The sequence below is a fragment of the Scyliorhinus canicula genome, chromosome 2, assembly GCF_902713615.1.
Source record: "Scyliorhinus canicula chromosome 2, sScyCan1.1, whole genome shotgun sequence".
Taxonomy (NCBI): Eukaryota; Metazoa; Chordata; class Chondrichthyes; order Carcharhiniformes; family Scyliorhinidae; genus Scyliorhinus; species Scyliorhinus canicula.
This window is the reverse complement of record NC_052147.1, coordinates 182,316,053-182,332,917: the sequence shown is the minus strand read 5'-3', so window position 1 is coordinate 182,332,917 and position 16,865 is coordinate 182,316,053. Positions and strand designations below refer to the sequence as shown.

Below are 16,865 nucleotides of genomic sequence, written 5' to 3'. Positions count from 1 at the left end.
GTATTATCAACTCCCGTCATCCTGCCAAATGAAAATTCTTTGTAAATTCTGGTTGCCGCATTATAGGAAGGATGTGGAAGCATTGGAAAGGGTGCAGAGGGGATTTACCAGAATGTTGCCTGGTATGATGGGAAGATCTTATGAGGGAAGGCTGAGGGACTTGAGGCTGTTTTCGTTAGAGAGAAGAAGGTTAAGAGGTGACTTAATCGAGGCATACAAGATGATCAGAGGATTAGATAGGGTGGACAGTGAGAGCCTTTTTCCTCGGATGGCGATGGCTAGCACGAGGGGACATAGCTTTAAATTGAGGGGAGATAGATACAGGACAGATGTCAGAGGTAGGTTCTTTACTCAGAGAGTAGTAAGGGCATGGAATGCCCTGCCTGCAACAATAGTGGACTCGCCAACACTAAGGGCATTCAAATGGTCATTTGATAGACATTTGGATGATAAGGGAATAGTGTAGATGGGCTTTAGAGTGGTTTCACAGGTCGGCGCAACATCGAGGGCCGAAGGGCCTGTACTGCGCTGTAATGTTCTATGTTCTAAATATTACTCATCTTTGAGAACAAAATGTTAGCTGTTGAAGACTGTAAGCTATTTTTCCTTATGCAGTGAACTAACGCTCATTCAAATTTTTTTTTCGGTGTGTATGACGACAAGGTTTCTTTTTTACACAAATGTTCTTTTCTCTTCAGACTCAACATTTCAATACATCAAAGGATATGCAGATGAAAAGCCTAAAGACGGAATTTACTCCAAAGGGCTCCAGTGTGTAACCATTCTGATCGGAGTATATGACAGAAGTTCTGGGCTCCCCATAATGGGCGTCATCAACCAGCCATTTGTAACCCGCGACCCAGATAGTCTCAGGTAAAAAGGCATTAAATGGAGTCTACAATTATATGGCACTGGCATACCAATCGATGAGACACGCAAATTGATAGTGAAGGTTACATTGAGGAAAAAAGCGTCTTAAAAAACCTGCGTATCAAATGATAACATAAAGTATAAACACATAGAACATAGAACACAGAACGATACAGCACAGTACAGGCCCTTCGGCCCTCGATGTTGCACCGACATGGAAAAAATCTAAAGGCCATCTAACCTACACTATGCCCTTATCATCCATATGCTTATCCAATAAATTTTTAAATGCCCTCAATGTTGGCGAGTTCACTACTGTTGCAGGTAGGGCATTCCACGGCCTCACCACTCTTTGCGTAAAAAACCCACCTCTGACCTCTGTCCTATATCTTACCCCTCAATTTAAGGCTATGTCCCCTCGTGCTAGCCACCTCCATCCGCGGGAGAAGGCTCTCGCTGTCCACCCTATCTAACCCTCTGATCATTTTGTATGCCTCTAAAAAAAAAATGTGCTTTTTTTTTAGTTTTCTAAGAAAATTGACTAGATGGACAAGGGTAATTTTAACCTACTCCGCTCAGTAGAAAACTGACAGGATTAGATTGGCTGCTTGTATTACTTTCCATTAGGTGGGGTGATTTAATTTGATGTATTGTCACATCTACTGAAGTACAGCGAAAAGTATTTTTCTGCGGAGGAGGCAACATACATCAACGGGCAGCACGGTAGCATTGTGGATAGCACAATCGCTTCACAGCTCCAGGGTCCCAGGTTCGATTCCGGCTTGGGTCACTGTCTGTGTGTAGTCTGCACATCCTCCCCGTGTGTGCGTGGGTTTCCTCCGGGTGCTCCGGTTTCCTCCCACAGTCCAAAGATGTGCAGGTTAGGTGGATTGGACATGATAAATTGCCCGTAGTGTCCAAAATTGCCCTTAGTGTTGGGTGGGGTTACTGGGTTATGGGGATAGGGTGGAGTTGTTGACCTTGGGTAGGGTGTTCTTTCCAAGAGCCGGTGCAGACTCGATGGGCCGAATGGCCTCCTTCTGCACTGTAAATTCTATGATACACAGTACATACAAAGTAGACAAAAGAATAATCAACAGAGAACATTGCCAAATGGTACATCGACAAACAGTGATTAGTTACAGTGCAGAACAAGGGGCCAAACAAAGCAAACAAGGCAAATACATGGGCAAGAGCAGCATAGGTCGTCGTGAATAGTGTTTCTACAGGGAACAGATCAATCCAAGAGAGAGTCGTTGAGGAGTCTTATAGCTATGGGGAAGAAGCTGTTCCTATGTCTGGATGTGCGAGTCTTCAGACTTCTGTATCTTCTGCCTGATGGAAGGGTCTGGAAGAAGGCAATGCCTGGGTGGGAGGGGTCTCTGATAATGCTGTCTGCCTTCCTGAGGCAGCGGGAGGTGTATACAGAATCAATGTGGGGGTGGCAAGCTTGTGTTATGCGTTGGGCTGGGTTCACCACACTCTGCAGTTTCTTGCGATCTTGGACCGAGCAGTTGCCATACCAGGCTGTGATGCAGCCAGATAGGATGCTCTCTGTGACACATCTGTAGAAGTTTGTGAAAGTCGATGCAGACATTCCAAATTTCTTTAGCTTCCATAGGAAGTAGAGACGTTGTTGGTCTTCCTTGGCTGTTGCATCAATATGAGTGGACCAGGACAGACTGTTGGGGATGGTGACCCCCAGAAACTTAAAGGTATTGACCATCAACAGTAAAGCGTGAAGTAAAGGATATTTCCCGCCACGAGCAAAATAGTGATATGGTATATTAAAGCAAACTTTATACTAACACGGTATTAAAATATCTTTGACATCACACAAGAAAATAACGTATAATTACCCCTTAAATTTATGTTTTTCAAACTTCTTTTCCCGAGATCCACCTTTGCCAACCAGCTGATCTTCACAACACATTCCGGCCAACCTTCACGACACATGCCGGCCAACCTTCACGACACACGCTGGTCGTCCTTCATGACACATGCCAGCCAACCTTCACAACACACGCTGGTCGACCTTCACGACACACGCCGGCCGACCTTCGTGACCCATGCTGACCGACCTTCATGATACATGCCATGTTTGCTTATCTTTAATGTGAAAGGGGTGCCTGCTTGGTCCTCACAATCTCATTTCAATCAGGTTCAAAGGTGGAGAGGGCAATGTGCATATCAGATACAGACTTCAGCCGGTTCCTTTGTCCCGTCTTCATCTTTATGAAAATGGAAAATCCAACCTTGCGCATGTAGGTCGTCATGAAGAGCAATAGCAACAAAATATGTATTTTACTCAGCACTGGACACTCCTGGGAGATGCTGCTCCAGAATGCTGACAGCCTCATGGACTTTTGGCATGTTTTCAATGTGGTATTACTGGTCAGCTACAGCAGTTCAATCTTTTCACTTGGAGTCAGCCCTAAGTTAATATCTGATTTTGGGGTCTCAGCCTTAAAAGGAATTTTTCACACACCACTTCTCTTTCAAAATCTAAAACTTTTCCTCTCATTTGCCAGGAAGCCCCTGCATATAACACACGCGCTTTGCATCCTTACTTGCATTGGCACAATTGATAAAACCATACCTTAAGAAATCATCTTTGAGAGCAGCATGGTGACCTAGTGGTTAGCACAGCTGCCTCACGGCGCTGAGGTCCCAGATTTGATCCCAGCTCTGGGTCACTGTCCGTGTGGAGTTTGCACATTCTCCCCGTGTCTGCGTGGGTTTCGCCCCCACAACCCAAAAATGTGCAGAGTAGGTGGATTGAACACACTAAATTGCCCCTTAATTGGAAAAAATAATTGGGTAATCTAAATTTTAAAAAAAGAAATCAGCTTTGTCCTGCTTTATTCCCAATTTAAGTTTCTTCTTTGTAGGCTGTTGATCAAAGACCCTGAAGCTCTATACCGAGCTAAGACTAGCACTGCTCTGTCCTGCCCTGGACTCTCCTGTGCATTTCTCTCCAGCAGATTATGTTGTGAGATCCTGTTCAAAAAGTAACTGCCTATTTGAGTCTCTAGCCATCTCTTACTTTTAAGAAGACCATTCATTTTCTCAGTTCACTTGCCTTGCTTGGCAGAAGCTGGAAAATGGAAGCAACACTGCTCTGTGATTTGGAGCCAAAAGCACATACCGAGAGGGAGCTTGATGCTAAGTCTGTGTGCAGGGTGCATGATCTGCTCTCTGCTGCTGCTTCTGGCCAGAAGATTGCACACGGCCTCATTTATTTCCATTTGAAAGGTAGCATCGGCCGCCATTCTCAATGTAAAAGCCAGAAGCGGCCACTGGCCGCTGCTCCTGCGATCGGGACCACTGCGGGAACAACATGACCAATGGCTCCGTGACCCTCCCAACACTCGACGGCCACCCACCAGTGGGTCGCGAGCCGCATTTTGAAAAAACCTGCCCTAATCAAAGCTAATCAGTACAGTCGCACAATAATCCTTAACCTTTCTTTGTTCTTTAAGGTTTTATTTAATGTAGGGCATCATGGTCAGCACAGGCTTGGAGGAGCCTGTTCCTGTGCTGTACTTTTCTTTGTTTTACTTGTTCTTTGCTATCTTTATATCCACTCAAACAACAAAATCATCTCCGGTCCTAATCCACTTTTAAATATAGTCTGCACTTGTTGTATAGAGATGTCTTGGATACGCCATTTTGAGAAACAAAGATCTTTTGAGACTGTTTGAAAGAAAGAGACCTGTCAACCTATCAGATTAAATCAGAATATTTGGCTGTATTTCTTCAGAAAATCTTCTCAGCTCACCTTACAGCCAAAAAACTAACACTGAAAACCTCAACACCTGACTGCTTCAACCTTTTAGCCACATAATCTTACTAATCTGAACACAATGTCTTTAATTAACTACTATGCAGGGAACCCTCTTAATATAAATAAAAGTCCATTAGCCCAATCTTTTACGATGCTTTAATTGCACCTCCGACTCCAAAGAACCTTGCTGCCTTTCAAACCAGTATTTTAAAAACATGATTGCAGCATTCACATACTATCCCAGGCCTTTAATCCTTACTGCATGTGTGCGTGGGTTTCCTCCGGGTGCTCCGGTTTCCTCCCACAGTCCAAAGATGTGCGGGTTAGGTGGATTGGCCATGCTAAATTGCCCGTAGTGTCCTAATAAAAGTAAGGTTAAGGGGGTGTTTCTGGGTTACGGGTATAGGGTGGATACGTGGGTTTGAGTAGGGTGATCATGGCTCGGCACAACATTGAGGGCCGTAGGGCCTGTTCTGTGCTGTACTGTTCTATGTTCTATGACTGCCCTCCAGTCCCTCACTAACACTAGCCTGCTCCCCCGTCTGTCGAGCATTTGAAATTTCAGTTAGCCTGGCTTTCAAAAGCGTTCTTTGACACTCCTTCAAGGACCACCAACATCGCCCCACTTGTTACAAGTTCGACCTGCTAACTCTTCAGTTCTAATGCAGCCAATGCTTCACTGAAATAACTTCTCTTCCTAACCATGCATGGTCACCTCCAATTTTCCACAATTATCCGATCCTTCCATCCTCCTCTTCCCTATTTATATGTTGACCTCTACATGCCCAGCTTTCCTATGTGTGTTGACAGAATCCAGATTTACCTCTTACCCAATAATCCCATTTCCAGGTGAACTCTGGACCGCTTGCCAAGCACAAAGTCATGGAATTTCCTCAAAATGGAAATCGGGAAAACTGATCACTTTCTCAGATGCTTCCCTCACTGGCATCCTGACCTCCCTGATCCATAAACTCCAACTTGTCCTTAGCTTCACCTTCCACACCAGTTTGCACTCAGTGGAATTCACCAATTACCTCTTGCTGTCCCTCCCCCCTCCACCTCCCCTCCTAACCATTGACCTATTAAATTTAAGATCCTTGGGCTGGATTCTCTGACCCCCCACCGGGGGGGTCTTTATAGTTTTTTTTAGTAGCTTTCTGTTGCCCCCTAAAGATTTCCCAGTCCTCTAGTCTCCCACTAATCTTTGCCACTTTGTATGCTTTTTCCTTCAATTTGATACTCTCCCTTATTTCCTTTGATATCCACAGTCGATTTTCCCTCTTTCTACCGTCCTTCCTTTTTGTTGGTATAAACCTTTGCTGAGCACTGTGAAAAATCGCTTAGAAGGTTTTCCACTGTTCCTCAACTGTTTCACCATAAAGTCTTTGCTCCCAGTCTATCTTAGCTAGTTCTTCTCTCATCCAATTGTAACCTCCTTTGTTTAAGCACAAAACACTGGTGTTTGATTTTACCCCCTCACCCTCCACCTGTATTTTAAATTCCACCATATTGTAATCGGATCCTTCTGAGAGGATTCCTAACTATGAGATAATTAATCAATCTTGTCTCATTACACGGAACCAGATCTAGGACTGCTTGTTCCCTCGTAGTTTCATTACATACTGTCTGGGAAATTATCGCGGATACATTCTATAAACCCCTCCTCAAGGCTGCCTTGACCGACCTGGTTGAACCAATCAACATGTAGATTAAAATCCCTCACGATAACTGCTGTACCATTTCTACATGCATCAGTTATTTCTTTGTTTATTGCCTGCCCCGCCATATGTTACTATTTGGTGGCCTATAGACTACTCCTATCAGTGACTTTTTCGCCTTACTATTCCTGATTTCCACCCAACTCGATTCAACCTATTCCTCCATAGCACCGATGTCATCCCTTACTATTGCCCGGATTTCATCCTTAAATAACAGAGCCACACCACCTCCCTTACCATCCACTCTGTCCTTCCGTATAGTTTGATACCCTTGGATATTTAACACCCAGTCGTGACCATCCTTTAACCATGTTTCAGTAATGGCCACTAAATCATAGTCATTCACGATGATTTGCACCATCAACTAATTTACCCTATTCCGAATACTACGAGCATTCAGGTAAAGTACACTTATGTTGGCTTTTGTACCTCTGTCTTGAATCTTAACACCTTGATCAGTAACCTCTCGTAACTTAACTTTTCTCCTAATTTTCCTTGTTGTTGGACCCACATCTTCATGTAACAACCTGCCGCGTTGCTTTCCATTTATGTTTTTACTTCCCGTTTTATTCCTTTTAGTATTACTGGGCCTATTCAGTGAGCTCTCCTCAGTTGCTGTACCTTGTACTGTCGCCCTTTTTGATTTTTGACTATGGCCTCTCTGCCTTACACTTTCCCCTTTACTGCCTTTTGTTTCTGTCCCTCTCACTTTCCCCCTTACTGCCTTTTGTTTCTGTCCCAGTCCCTCTCACCTCACCTCTGGACCCATAAACCAGACCCTGGGGCCGGTTTAGCTCACTGAGCTAAATCGCTGGCTTTTAAAGCAGGCCAGCAGCACGGTTCGATTCCCGTACCAGCCTCCCCGGACAGGCGCCGGAATGTGGCGACTAGGGGCTTTTCACAGTAACTTCATTGAAGCCTACGCGTGACAATAAGCGATTTTCATTTTTTCATTTCATTTCATTTTGTCCATGTTTGAACCAAGGCTGTAATGAGTGAGGTCAGTCGCGAGGTCAGCAGCTGAGTGATCCTGGCGGAACCCTGTGTTGATGACCCCTTCCATTATTTTACTGATGATTGAGAGTAAACTGATAGGGCTTTAATTGGCCAGTTTGGATTTGTCCTGCTTTTTGTGCAGGACATACCTGGAAGCCTTTCCACATTGCTGAGTTGATGCCGGTGTTGTTGTTATTGTATTGGAACAGCTTGGCTAGGGGTGTGGAATGTTCTAGAGTATGTCTTCAGTATTATTGCCGGGTTATTATCAGGGCCCATAGCCTTCGCAATATCCAGTGCCTTCAGCCGTCATGTGACCCAAGCCGGGAATCATATTGGATGAAAACTGACATCTGTGATGCTGGGAATCTCCGAGGAGACCGAAGGACCAGTTGACACTTGTGGCTGAAGATTGTTGCGAATTTATCAGCCTTGTCTTTTGCACAGATGTGCTGGGCTCCTCCATCAATGAGGATGGGGATATTTGTGGAGCCTCTTCCTCCAGTGAGTTGTTTAATTCTCCACCACCATTCACGGCTGGATGGGGCAGGACTGCAGAGCTTCGATCTGATGCGTTTGTTGTGGAATCGCCTGGCTCTGTCTATTACTTGCTGCTTATGCTGTTTGGCACACAAGTAGTCCTCGATTGTAGCTTCACCAGGTTGACACTTAGGGCAGCACTGTAGCCCAGTGGTTAGCACAGTTGCATCACCGCTCCAGGGTCCCTGGTTCAATTCCCAGCTTGGGTCACTAGCTGTGCAGAGCCTGCATGTTCTCTCCGTGCCTACGTGGGTTTCCTCCGGGTCCTCCGGTTTCCTCCCACAGTCCAAAGATGTGCTGGTTAGATGGATTGGCCATGATAAATTGCCCTTAGTGTCCAAAAAGGTGAGGTGGGGTTACTGGTTATGGGGATAGGGTGGAGGTGTGGGTTTAGGTAGGGTGCTCTTACCAAGGGCTGGTGCCGACTTGCTGGGCCGAATGGCCTCCTTCGCCACTGTGAATTCTATGACACCTCATTTTTTGGTTAGCCTGATGTTGCTCCTGGCATGTTGTCCAGCACTCTTCATTAAACTAGGGTTGATCCCCCGGTTTGGTGTTAATGGTAGAGTGAGGGATATGCCGGGTCATGAGGTTTAGCCAAGTGAGCAAAACCGGTCCTCCTTAGACCGCTTTCCCCTTTGAGGGGTAGAGCTGACTGGTGGTGATTTAACCTGAAGATCACCAAACATCAGGCAAGGGACAAGGTTGAGAAGGTTGGGCCTTCATGAATAACCTCAGCCGGTACGGGAATTGAACCCACGCTGCTGGCTGTGCTCTGCATCATGACTCAGCTGTCCAGCCAAATGAGCTAAACCATGTACTGCTTAAGCAATGTCTGTCTCACGCTAAATTCAAATTCCAACACATCCTGGCAGCCTGTTCTGTGAAGCTAAGGACTGTAGATGGTGCTCTTGTAAAATAATTAGACTTTCTCTAGTGCATCATTCATCATGAGAGGTGAACTGAGCAGCCATTACAACTGATTCGGCAACAGCAATAGCACCTGTATCAGGAGCTCATTACTAAATCCAGCAGACTGTATTTCCTTCATGTTATTTTTGTTAGCTGCACATCTGACTCCATTGCTATTCTTGACTGTTAAACATGAAGTAATGCTGGACATAATCCTTAAAATAGGCTGTCCAATATATAGATATCTATCTATATACATATGCACACACTTGTGTATGGACTCCTATACGAACACCCTCCCCTCATCCGCTATTACATTCTGGTGCTTGGCCGGTCAGAGTAATTGTACGGTGGCATGGTAGCGCAGTGGTTAGCACTGTTGCTTCACAGCTCCAGGGTCTCAGGTTTGATTCCTGGATTGGGTCACTGTCTGTGCGTTCTCCCCATTTTTGGATGGGTTTCTTCCGGATGTTCCGGTTTCCTCCCACTGTCCACAGATGTGCAAGTTTCGTGGATTGGCCAAACTGAATTGCCCTTAGTGTCCAAAAAGGGCAGGTGAGGTTACTGGGTTACGGGGATAGGGTGGAGGTGTGGGCTTAAGTAAGGTGCTCTTTCCAAGGGCTGGTGCCGACTCGCTGGGCCGAATGGCCTCTTTCTGCACTGTAAATTCTATGATTCTATGAGAATGACTAGTCCTTGACTAATTAAAGTTTTATTGTTGAACAATTCAGTGGATTCGATAACTATAAGAATATTATCAAAAACTACTAACTATTATAAATAATCCATGAGCTACTACAAATTGTGACTATCCACTACGAAGACCATCTACCAACTCCCTGAGGTAACAGTGTCACGTGGTTGTTCTCTACTGCCACCTGCTGGTTGGTGGTCTTGTATATCATTATATACATGATTGCTTATGCATATCATCACATCCCCTTTCCTTTGGAAATGTATAGTTTTACATACATTATCTCAATTTACTATACAATATACATGATACACATAATGTTCATAGATTTCATAGAATTTACAGTGCAGAAGGAGGCCATTCGACCCATCGAGTCTGCACCGGCTCTTGGAAAGGGCACCCTACCCAAGGTCAACACCTTCACCCCATCCCCATAACCCAGTAACCCCAGCCAACACTAAGGGCAATTTTGGACACTAAGGGCAATTTATCATTATTTACATATTTACAGTTCATCACAAGTTCAATCTGTCCAGCGTTTTTCTGTGTTTTGTTGACCTTCTGAGCGTTGGTTGAACCTATGAGTTTGCTTGATTTTCACTTGTTGTCGAAGATGATTCTTACTGTTTTTCTTGGTTTTGTACATTTTCAGCTTGTTCTGTTTCTGCATGCTGAGGTAGTATTTGTTTAGTTGCCCTTAGATTGCTTACAATATCGTTTTGTGGTTTCATAACAAGGGGTTGCTGAACCTTCAGCAAAGCTCTTCTGTTTCATTTTAGAACTTCCCTGTCATCAGTAATGATGATACAAGATTGAGGACCTTATGATTGTAGTACCGTATCACATTTCAATCATCCGTTTCCATCAGGATCTTCAACCCAGACTGTGTCATCTTTTTCTAACATCTTATCGTTTTGGCATAATAACTCTTCTGCCTCCTTTTTTGAAATGTGAGCTTCCTCACAAGTTATTAATTAGTAGGTTCCAGTGGATTGTAAGGTAAGGTTGTTCTGAGCTGCTGATTCATCAACATCTGCGAAAGAGATAATCCATTTATCAATGATGCTGCTCTATAGCTAAGTCACGCAAGATATGGATCTTCCCGGCTGTCCATAGCTTTCTTGAGTAGCTGCTTCACAATGTCAACACCTTTTTCAGCTTTCCTATTGGATGCAGAGGACTAGAAGTTATATGCTGAAAATCATATGTCTGTGTGAACTCTGACCATTCATGACTGCTAAAACATGGGCCATTGTCGCTCATGACAATTTGAGGTATTTCATGATGAGCAAAAATGTCTTTGGTATTCTTGATGGCAAACCTATCTGATGAGTTTGCTAGTTGTACCAGTTCTGGGAAGTTAGAGAGATAGTCGATCACTAACAGGTATTCTTTTCCTGTCAGATAAAACAGGTCCATTCCCACTTTCTGCCATGGACACGTAATGATTTTGCCCATTTGCATTGGTTCTTTTTGTTGTTTGTACTGAAATTTCTGACAAGTTGCAGTTTGCGATCATGTTCTGAATGTCTTGATTGATGCCTGGCCAGTATACCGTCTCTCTGGCTTGTCGCTTGTATTTTTCTATGCGTATGTGCCCCTCATGAATCTTTTTTCAGAATCATTGGTCACAACGATTTTGGAATGATTATTCTATTTTGCCTTCGCAAAAAACATTAGCTGCACTCAGCTCTGCTCTGATATTATAATATTTGGAATAAGGTCCTTTTGACCATCCCTCTGTGAGATATTTTAGTGTCTTCTCTAAGATTTCATCTTTGTTGGTTTCGTCTCTGATTAGTTTTGACTTCTCATCTGAGACTGGAAGGGATTCTGTCACAAGATTTACCTACCGCGTAGATGAGATCGAAATCGTATCTTTGTAACTTCATTATCATGCATTGTATACTGGGTGACATCTCATTTAGATTTTTCTTTACTATCGCCACAAGTGGTTTATGGTCAGTTTCCACTAAGAATGTCGGTAGGCCACACACGTAGTCATGGAATTTGTTCAATCCATTAATCAAGCCCAAGCATTCTTTTTCTATTTGAGCATATCTCCGCCCTGTGTCAGTCATTGGCCTTGAAGCATAGGCAATTGGAAGCTAATTTTCATCATTGTCTTGCTGCTCTCAACCCACCTTTCAACGCATCTGTCGATATCTTTGTCTTCTATGTAGGGTCACAAAATTTCAGCACAGGTGCTGTAGTCAATGCTTCCTATAACACTCGCCACTCATAGAACAAAGAATATTACAGCACAGGAACAGGTCCCTCGACCCTCCAAGCCTACACCAATCATGCTGCCCATCTGAACTAAAGCCCCTTACCCTTCCAGGTACCATATCCCTCCACTCCCATCCTATTCGACATCCCTTAAAAGTCACTATTATATTTGCTTCCACTACCTCCCCTGGCAGTGGGTTCCAGACTCCCACCACCCTCTGTGTAAAAAAACTTCCGCAACTACTACTGGGCGGCCAATATAGCTATGATTAGGAAGTGGGTGATGGAGGGAGCTGGGCGGCGTGGGAGCAGCTGGAGGCGGCGTCATGTAAAGGTACTAGTCTGGGAGCTTTGATAACAGCTCCTTTGCCGTTCTCGCCGACCCATTACCCCACAAGTCGGGTGGTGGTGGCGACACTGCGGATCTGGGGACAGTGGAGGAGGTACAAGAAGGTGGAGGGAGCGTCGGTCTGGACCCCGATAGGTAACAACCACAGGTTTGTCCCGGGTAGGATGGATGGTGGGTTCCAGAGCTGGCAGAGGGCAGGCATCAGAAGGATGGGAGATCTGTTCATAGACGGAAGCTTTCCCAGTTTGAAGGCGCTAGAGGACAAATTTAACCTGCCGCCAGGAAACGCCTTTAAATATCTGCAAGTACGAGCCATCCTGAAAAAACAGGTAGTGGCCTTTCCGACGCTGCAGCCACTGAGGATACAGGACAGGGTGGTCTCTGGCACCTGGGTGGGGGAGGGGAGGGTGTCGGATATCTACCAGGAACTACAGGAGGCAGAGAAAACCCGGTGGAGGAGCTCAAGGGCAAGTGGGAGGAGGAGCTAGATGAGTTGGAAGCGGGTCTGTGGGCCGAGATCCTGGGCAGGGTTAATTCCTCCTCATCATGCGCCAGGCTCAGTCTGATTCAATTTAAGGTGGTCCACCGGGCACACATGACGGCAGCGAGAATGAGCAAGTTTTTTGGGGTAGAAGACAGTTGTGTGAGGTGCAAGGGCAGCCCTGCAAACTATGTCCACATGATTTGGGCATGCCTGGAGCTTAGAGAGTTCTGGCAAGGGTTGCGAGGGCAATGTCCAAGGTGCTTAACACACGGGTGGTGCCGAGTCCAGAGATAGCGATCTTTGGAGTGTCAGAAGACCCGGGAATTCAGGGGGCGAAAGAGGCCGACGTCTTGGCCTTTGCCTCCCTAGTAGACCGGAGATGGATTTTATTAATGTGGAGGTACTCGAAGCCCCCGAGTGTAGAGACTTGGGTTAACAACATGGCTGGGTTTCTCAGCCTCGAGAAAATAAAGTTTGCCTTAAGAGGGTCTACGCTAGGGTTCTCTCGGAGGTGGCAGTCGTTCGTCGGCTTTCTCAGGGAAAATTAAAATGTCAGCAGCAGGAGCAACCCATAGTGGGGGGAGTGGCGGGGTGGGGAGGTAGGGCGTTGGTGAGTGCTTCACTGGGATGGTGTGGGAAGACTGGGTCGCGTGGGGCAATGTCTATTTAATTGTTATTGTATATTCTCTTTTTGCACTATGTTAATGTTCACTCTAGTTTGTTTTGTTATTTTTGTTATTACTGTTTTATTATGAAAAATTCTGCAAAACCTTAATAAAAATTATTTTTAATAAAAAATAATGGGCAAAATTCTCCGACCCCCAGCAGGGTCAGAGAATCGACTGGGGATGCCGAAAATCCCGCCCCCGCCGTGGCAGAAATTCTCCGCCACCCGGGAATTGGCGGGGGCGGGAATCACGCCCCGCCGATCGGCGTGACGTCCAGGCCGATCGGCGAGGCCCCTGTGGCGATTCTCCGGCCCACGATGGGCCGAACTCCCGCCACCGAGGTTTGAACCACCTCTGGTGGTGGCGGGATCGGCAGCGCGAGCGGGCCGCCGGGGTCCTGGGGTTGACTTTGTGCTATTTATACCCTCTCATAAACTACCCAAACACTCCACAAATTGGCTGCGGCCTATCCCATATTCAGTTACGGATCACCCTTTTCTTTACTGATCTGCATTGGCTCTGGGTTCTCCAATGGCTCAAGCTTACAAAGTTAATTCTTGTGAATTAACCTTATTGCTGTTGCCTTTCCCCAATTCTGTAACCTCCCCCAGCTCTTGAAACACATCAACCATCTTTAATCTTCCTATCGCCTGACCCACCCATCCCAGTGCCTAGCTTTCATGCTTTGAAATTTCCTATCTAAACCCTATTGCTACTCTCCTCCTTTAAAACACATCTCTTTGACATATCTTTGGACATCTCTTCTGATATCCTTTATTTTGACTCAGTGTATAACCTGCTTGATTGTGCTTCTGTGATGCAACTTGGGATGTTATCTCACCTTAAAAGTTTGACATAAATGCAAGTTTTTATTGTTGTAAACTCAGTAAAAGGCTAGCCTCCTGACTGGAAAGTGCTCATTATCTTTTCTAATAAATAAAACTCAGCAGGCCTGGCAGTGTCTATGGAGAGAGAAGCAGAGTTAACGTTCCATGTCTGTATGACTTCTTCCGAGCTAAAGAGAGGGAAAAATGTAATGGATGATATACTGTATAAGAGGGGTTGGAGCAGCTGGAGCAGGGTAGACGCTCAGAGATAAGTGGGAGCTAGGAGAGATTGCAACAAAGATGTGTAGGGCTTGAGACAGAGGAAGCGTTAATGGGCAGTGTGAAGACCTAAAGAAGGTACTGATGTTGGCATAAAGGTAAAATAGCAGATTGTGTTAATGGGAGAACAAAGGTCAGTGCTTAGTGCAAGCAAAACTAATGAACAAGAGACAGATGCTTTGCTCCTTCCTCAGGTGAATGAAGAGGTGATTTCCAGAACCTACCTCTTCATTCACCTGAGGAAAGAGCAGTGCTCCGAAAGCTAGTGATTTGAAACAAACCTGTTGGGCTTTGACCTGGTGTTGTAAGACTTCTTACTGTGCTCACCCCAGTCCAACGCCGGCATCTCTACATCAAGAGTCAGATGGGTTGGAGGGTTTTTTTATGTTGAGATAAAAAATAGTTTGGATTAAGAAAGGATGATGGAGGAGAAAGGTCACAGCCAAGAGCTGTTGAAGTCGATGTTGAGTCCCAAGGACGGTAACGTGCTGCTGCTCCTCCAGCATGTGCTAAGCTTCACTGGCACGTTGCAGCAGGCCAAAGACAGACATGTTGACATGAGAACATGATGCTGAGTTGTCTTTTATTGTTTGATCAATATTATAAGACATGAAGCAACTTGTGTGAAATTACATCTTCAAATACTGTTGTGGAATTAACAGTGTATGTTGTCAAAGTGGAAATAATGAATGTTCAATCTCTTACCCTCCAGAATAATTAACATCACACAGACAGAAATACTTCTGTAAAATGTATTTAATGGCTGGAATTCTCCTGCTGTTGGGATTCTCTTTTCCTGTTGGCAGCACTCCCCTGCCCATATGTTTCCCGGCGGCGTGGGGTGACTTCAATGGGAAATCCCACTGACAAGCAGCGGGAAGAGAGAATCCTGTTGCCAGCGAATGGCGCTCCGTCGAGAAACATGCAGCTGGGAGACCGGAGAATCCAGCCAATTATATCTACGTAGCTGCAAAAGTTATTGTGAAAAACATTCAAAAAAACTGCTTCATCTAGGCATTTCATAGCATCATAGAATTTACAGTGTAGAAGGAGGCCATTTGGTCTGCACCGGCCCTTGGAAAGAGTACCCTACTTAAGCCCAGGCTTCCACCCTATCCGAGTAACCTAGTAACCCCACCTAACCTTTTGGAAACTGAGGAGCAATTTATCATGACCCATCCACCTAACCTGCACATTTTGGACACTTGTACTGCCATTTTTGTTACTCAAGGGTGTTAAGGGATACAGGAGGAAGGAGGGTAAATGAAGTTAAGGTACAGATCAGCCATGATCTAATACAATGGAAGAACAGATTCAAGGGACTGACTGGCACTCTCCTCCTGTTTTGACGTAATATTTCTATATAAATGGGCCAATATAACATCATCACTTCATATTTTTGCTTTTCTCCTCAGATGGCGAGGACAGTATTTCTGGGGGCTGTCTTATAAAGATATCAACATAAGTTCACTGCAAAATCAGGATGCAAATGCTACTCCTCAACCAACTGATGATCAGCGCGAAGATTCAAGGGAGGATGAAGACCTGCAACCTGGAGACAATAAATTGTCAGCTGTCATCAGTACAAGTGAAAATGAAAGTATCAAAACGGCATTGTCGATGCTGAGACTGTACTATGCAGCTGGTGCTGGCTATAAGAGCCTCTGTGCTGTGCAAGGCTTTGTCAGTGTCTATCTTTTGTCTGAAGACACCACTTTCAAATGGGACTGCTGTGCACCTCATGCTATATTGAGGTCTTTAGGAGGCGGTATGGTAGACTTTAGAGAATGCTTGAAAAGAAGAAAAGATGGTAATTTGGATGAGCTTCCTGAGCTGATCTATAATGCGCCAGTGAACGGGGCTACTGGGGTAGATAGGTGGGCCAATAAAGGGGGCTTAGTAGCTTACAGGTGTCCCAAGCATTTGGATACCATTATGAGCATCATTTCTAAAGTGAACCTCTGATAACAACCCCATTTTTAAATTGCCTTTCCATTTAAAAAGGATGATGTGGAGATGCCGGCGTTGGACTGGGGTGAGCACAGTAAGAAGTCTTACAACACCAGGTTAAAGTCCAACAGGTTTGATTCAAACACGAGCTTTCGGAGCGCAGCTCCTTCCTCAGGTGAATGTTTCACTGGAATATATATAATATATTTATAGCATTTATATTCCTCATTCACCTGAGGAAGGAGCTGCGCTCCGAAAGCTCGCGTTTGAATCAAACCTGTTGGACTTTAATCTGGTGTTGTAAGATTTAAAAAGGATAGTTAATAATATGTAAACATATATTAAAAATACAAGACAATACATGCATCAGGTTTGGACCTCATGCTTCAATCAGCAATATAATGAAACCAAAGGTAATCTTGCATTATAGAGTCAGGTTCACAGTATGAAATTTAAATAAAGATTATACAGTGTTTGATTAAGCAAAAATCAAGAGCACTAGCATGGAGGCTAAACCTCAAGATTATTAAGATGATATATTTAACTACTGTGCAGCCACTAA

General features: G+C 44.8%; 1 protein-coding gene across 2 annotated transcripts in view; it reads left to right on the top strand.

The window, feature by feature from the left end:
• LOC119961806 (inositol polyphosphate 1-phosphatase-like) overlaps positions 1-16,471 on the top strand; it is a 98,449-nt gene extending 81,978 nt beyond the window's left edge. For both annotated transcript variants that reach the window (XM_038789150.1, XM_038789151.1), the window contains exons 5-6: positions 699-873; positions 15,769-16,471. In XM_038789150.1, coding sequence (XP_038645078.1) covers positions 699-873; positions 15,769-16,318 — 725 coding nt within the window. In that variant the 3' untranslated portion in view covers positions 16,319-16,471. The remainder of the gene's footprint in view (positions 1-698; positions 874-15,768) is intronic.
• Positions 16,472-16,865: the final 394 nt, after the last annotated feature.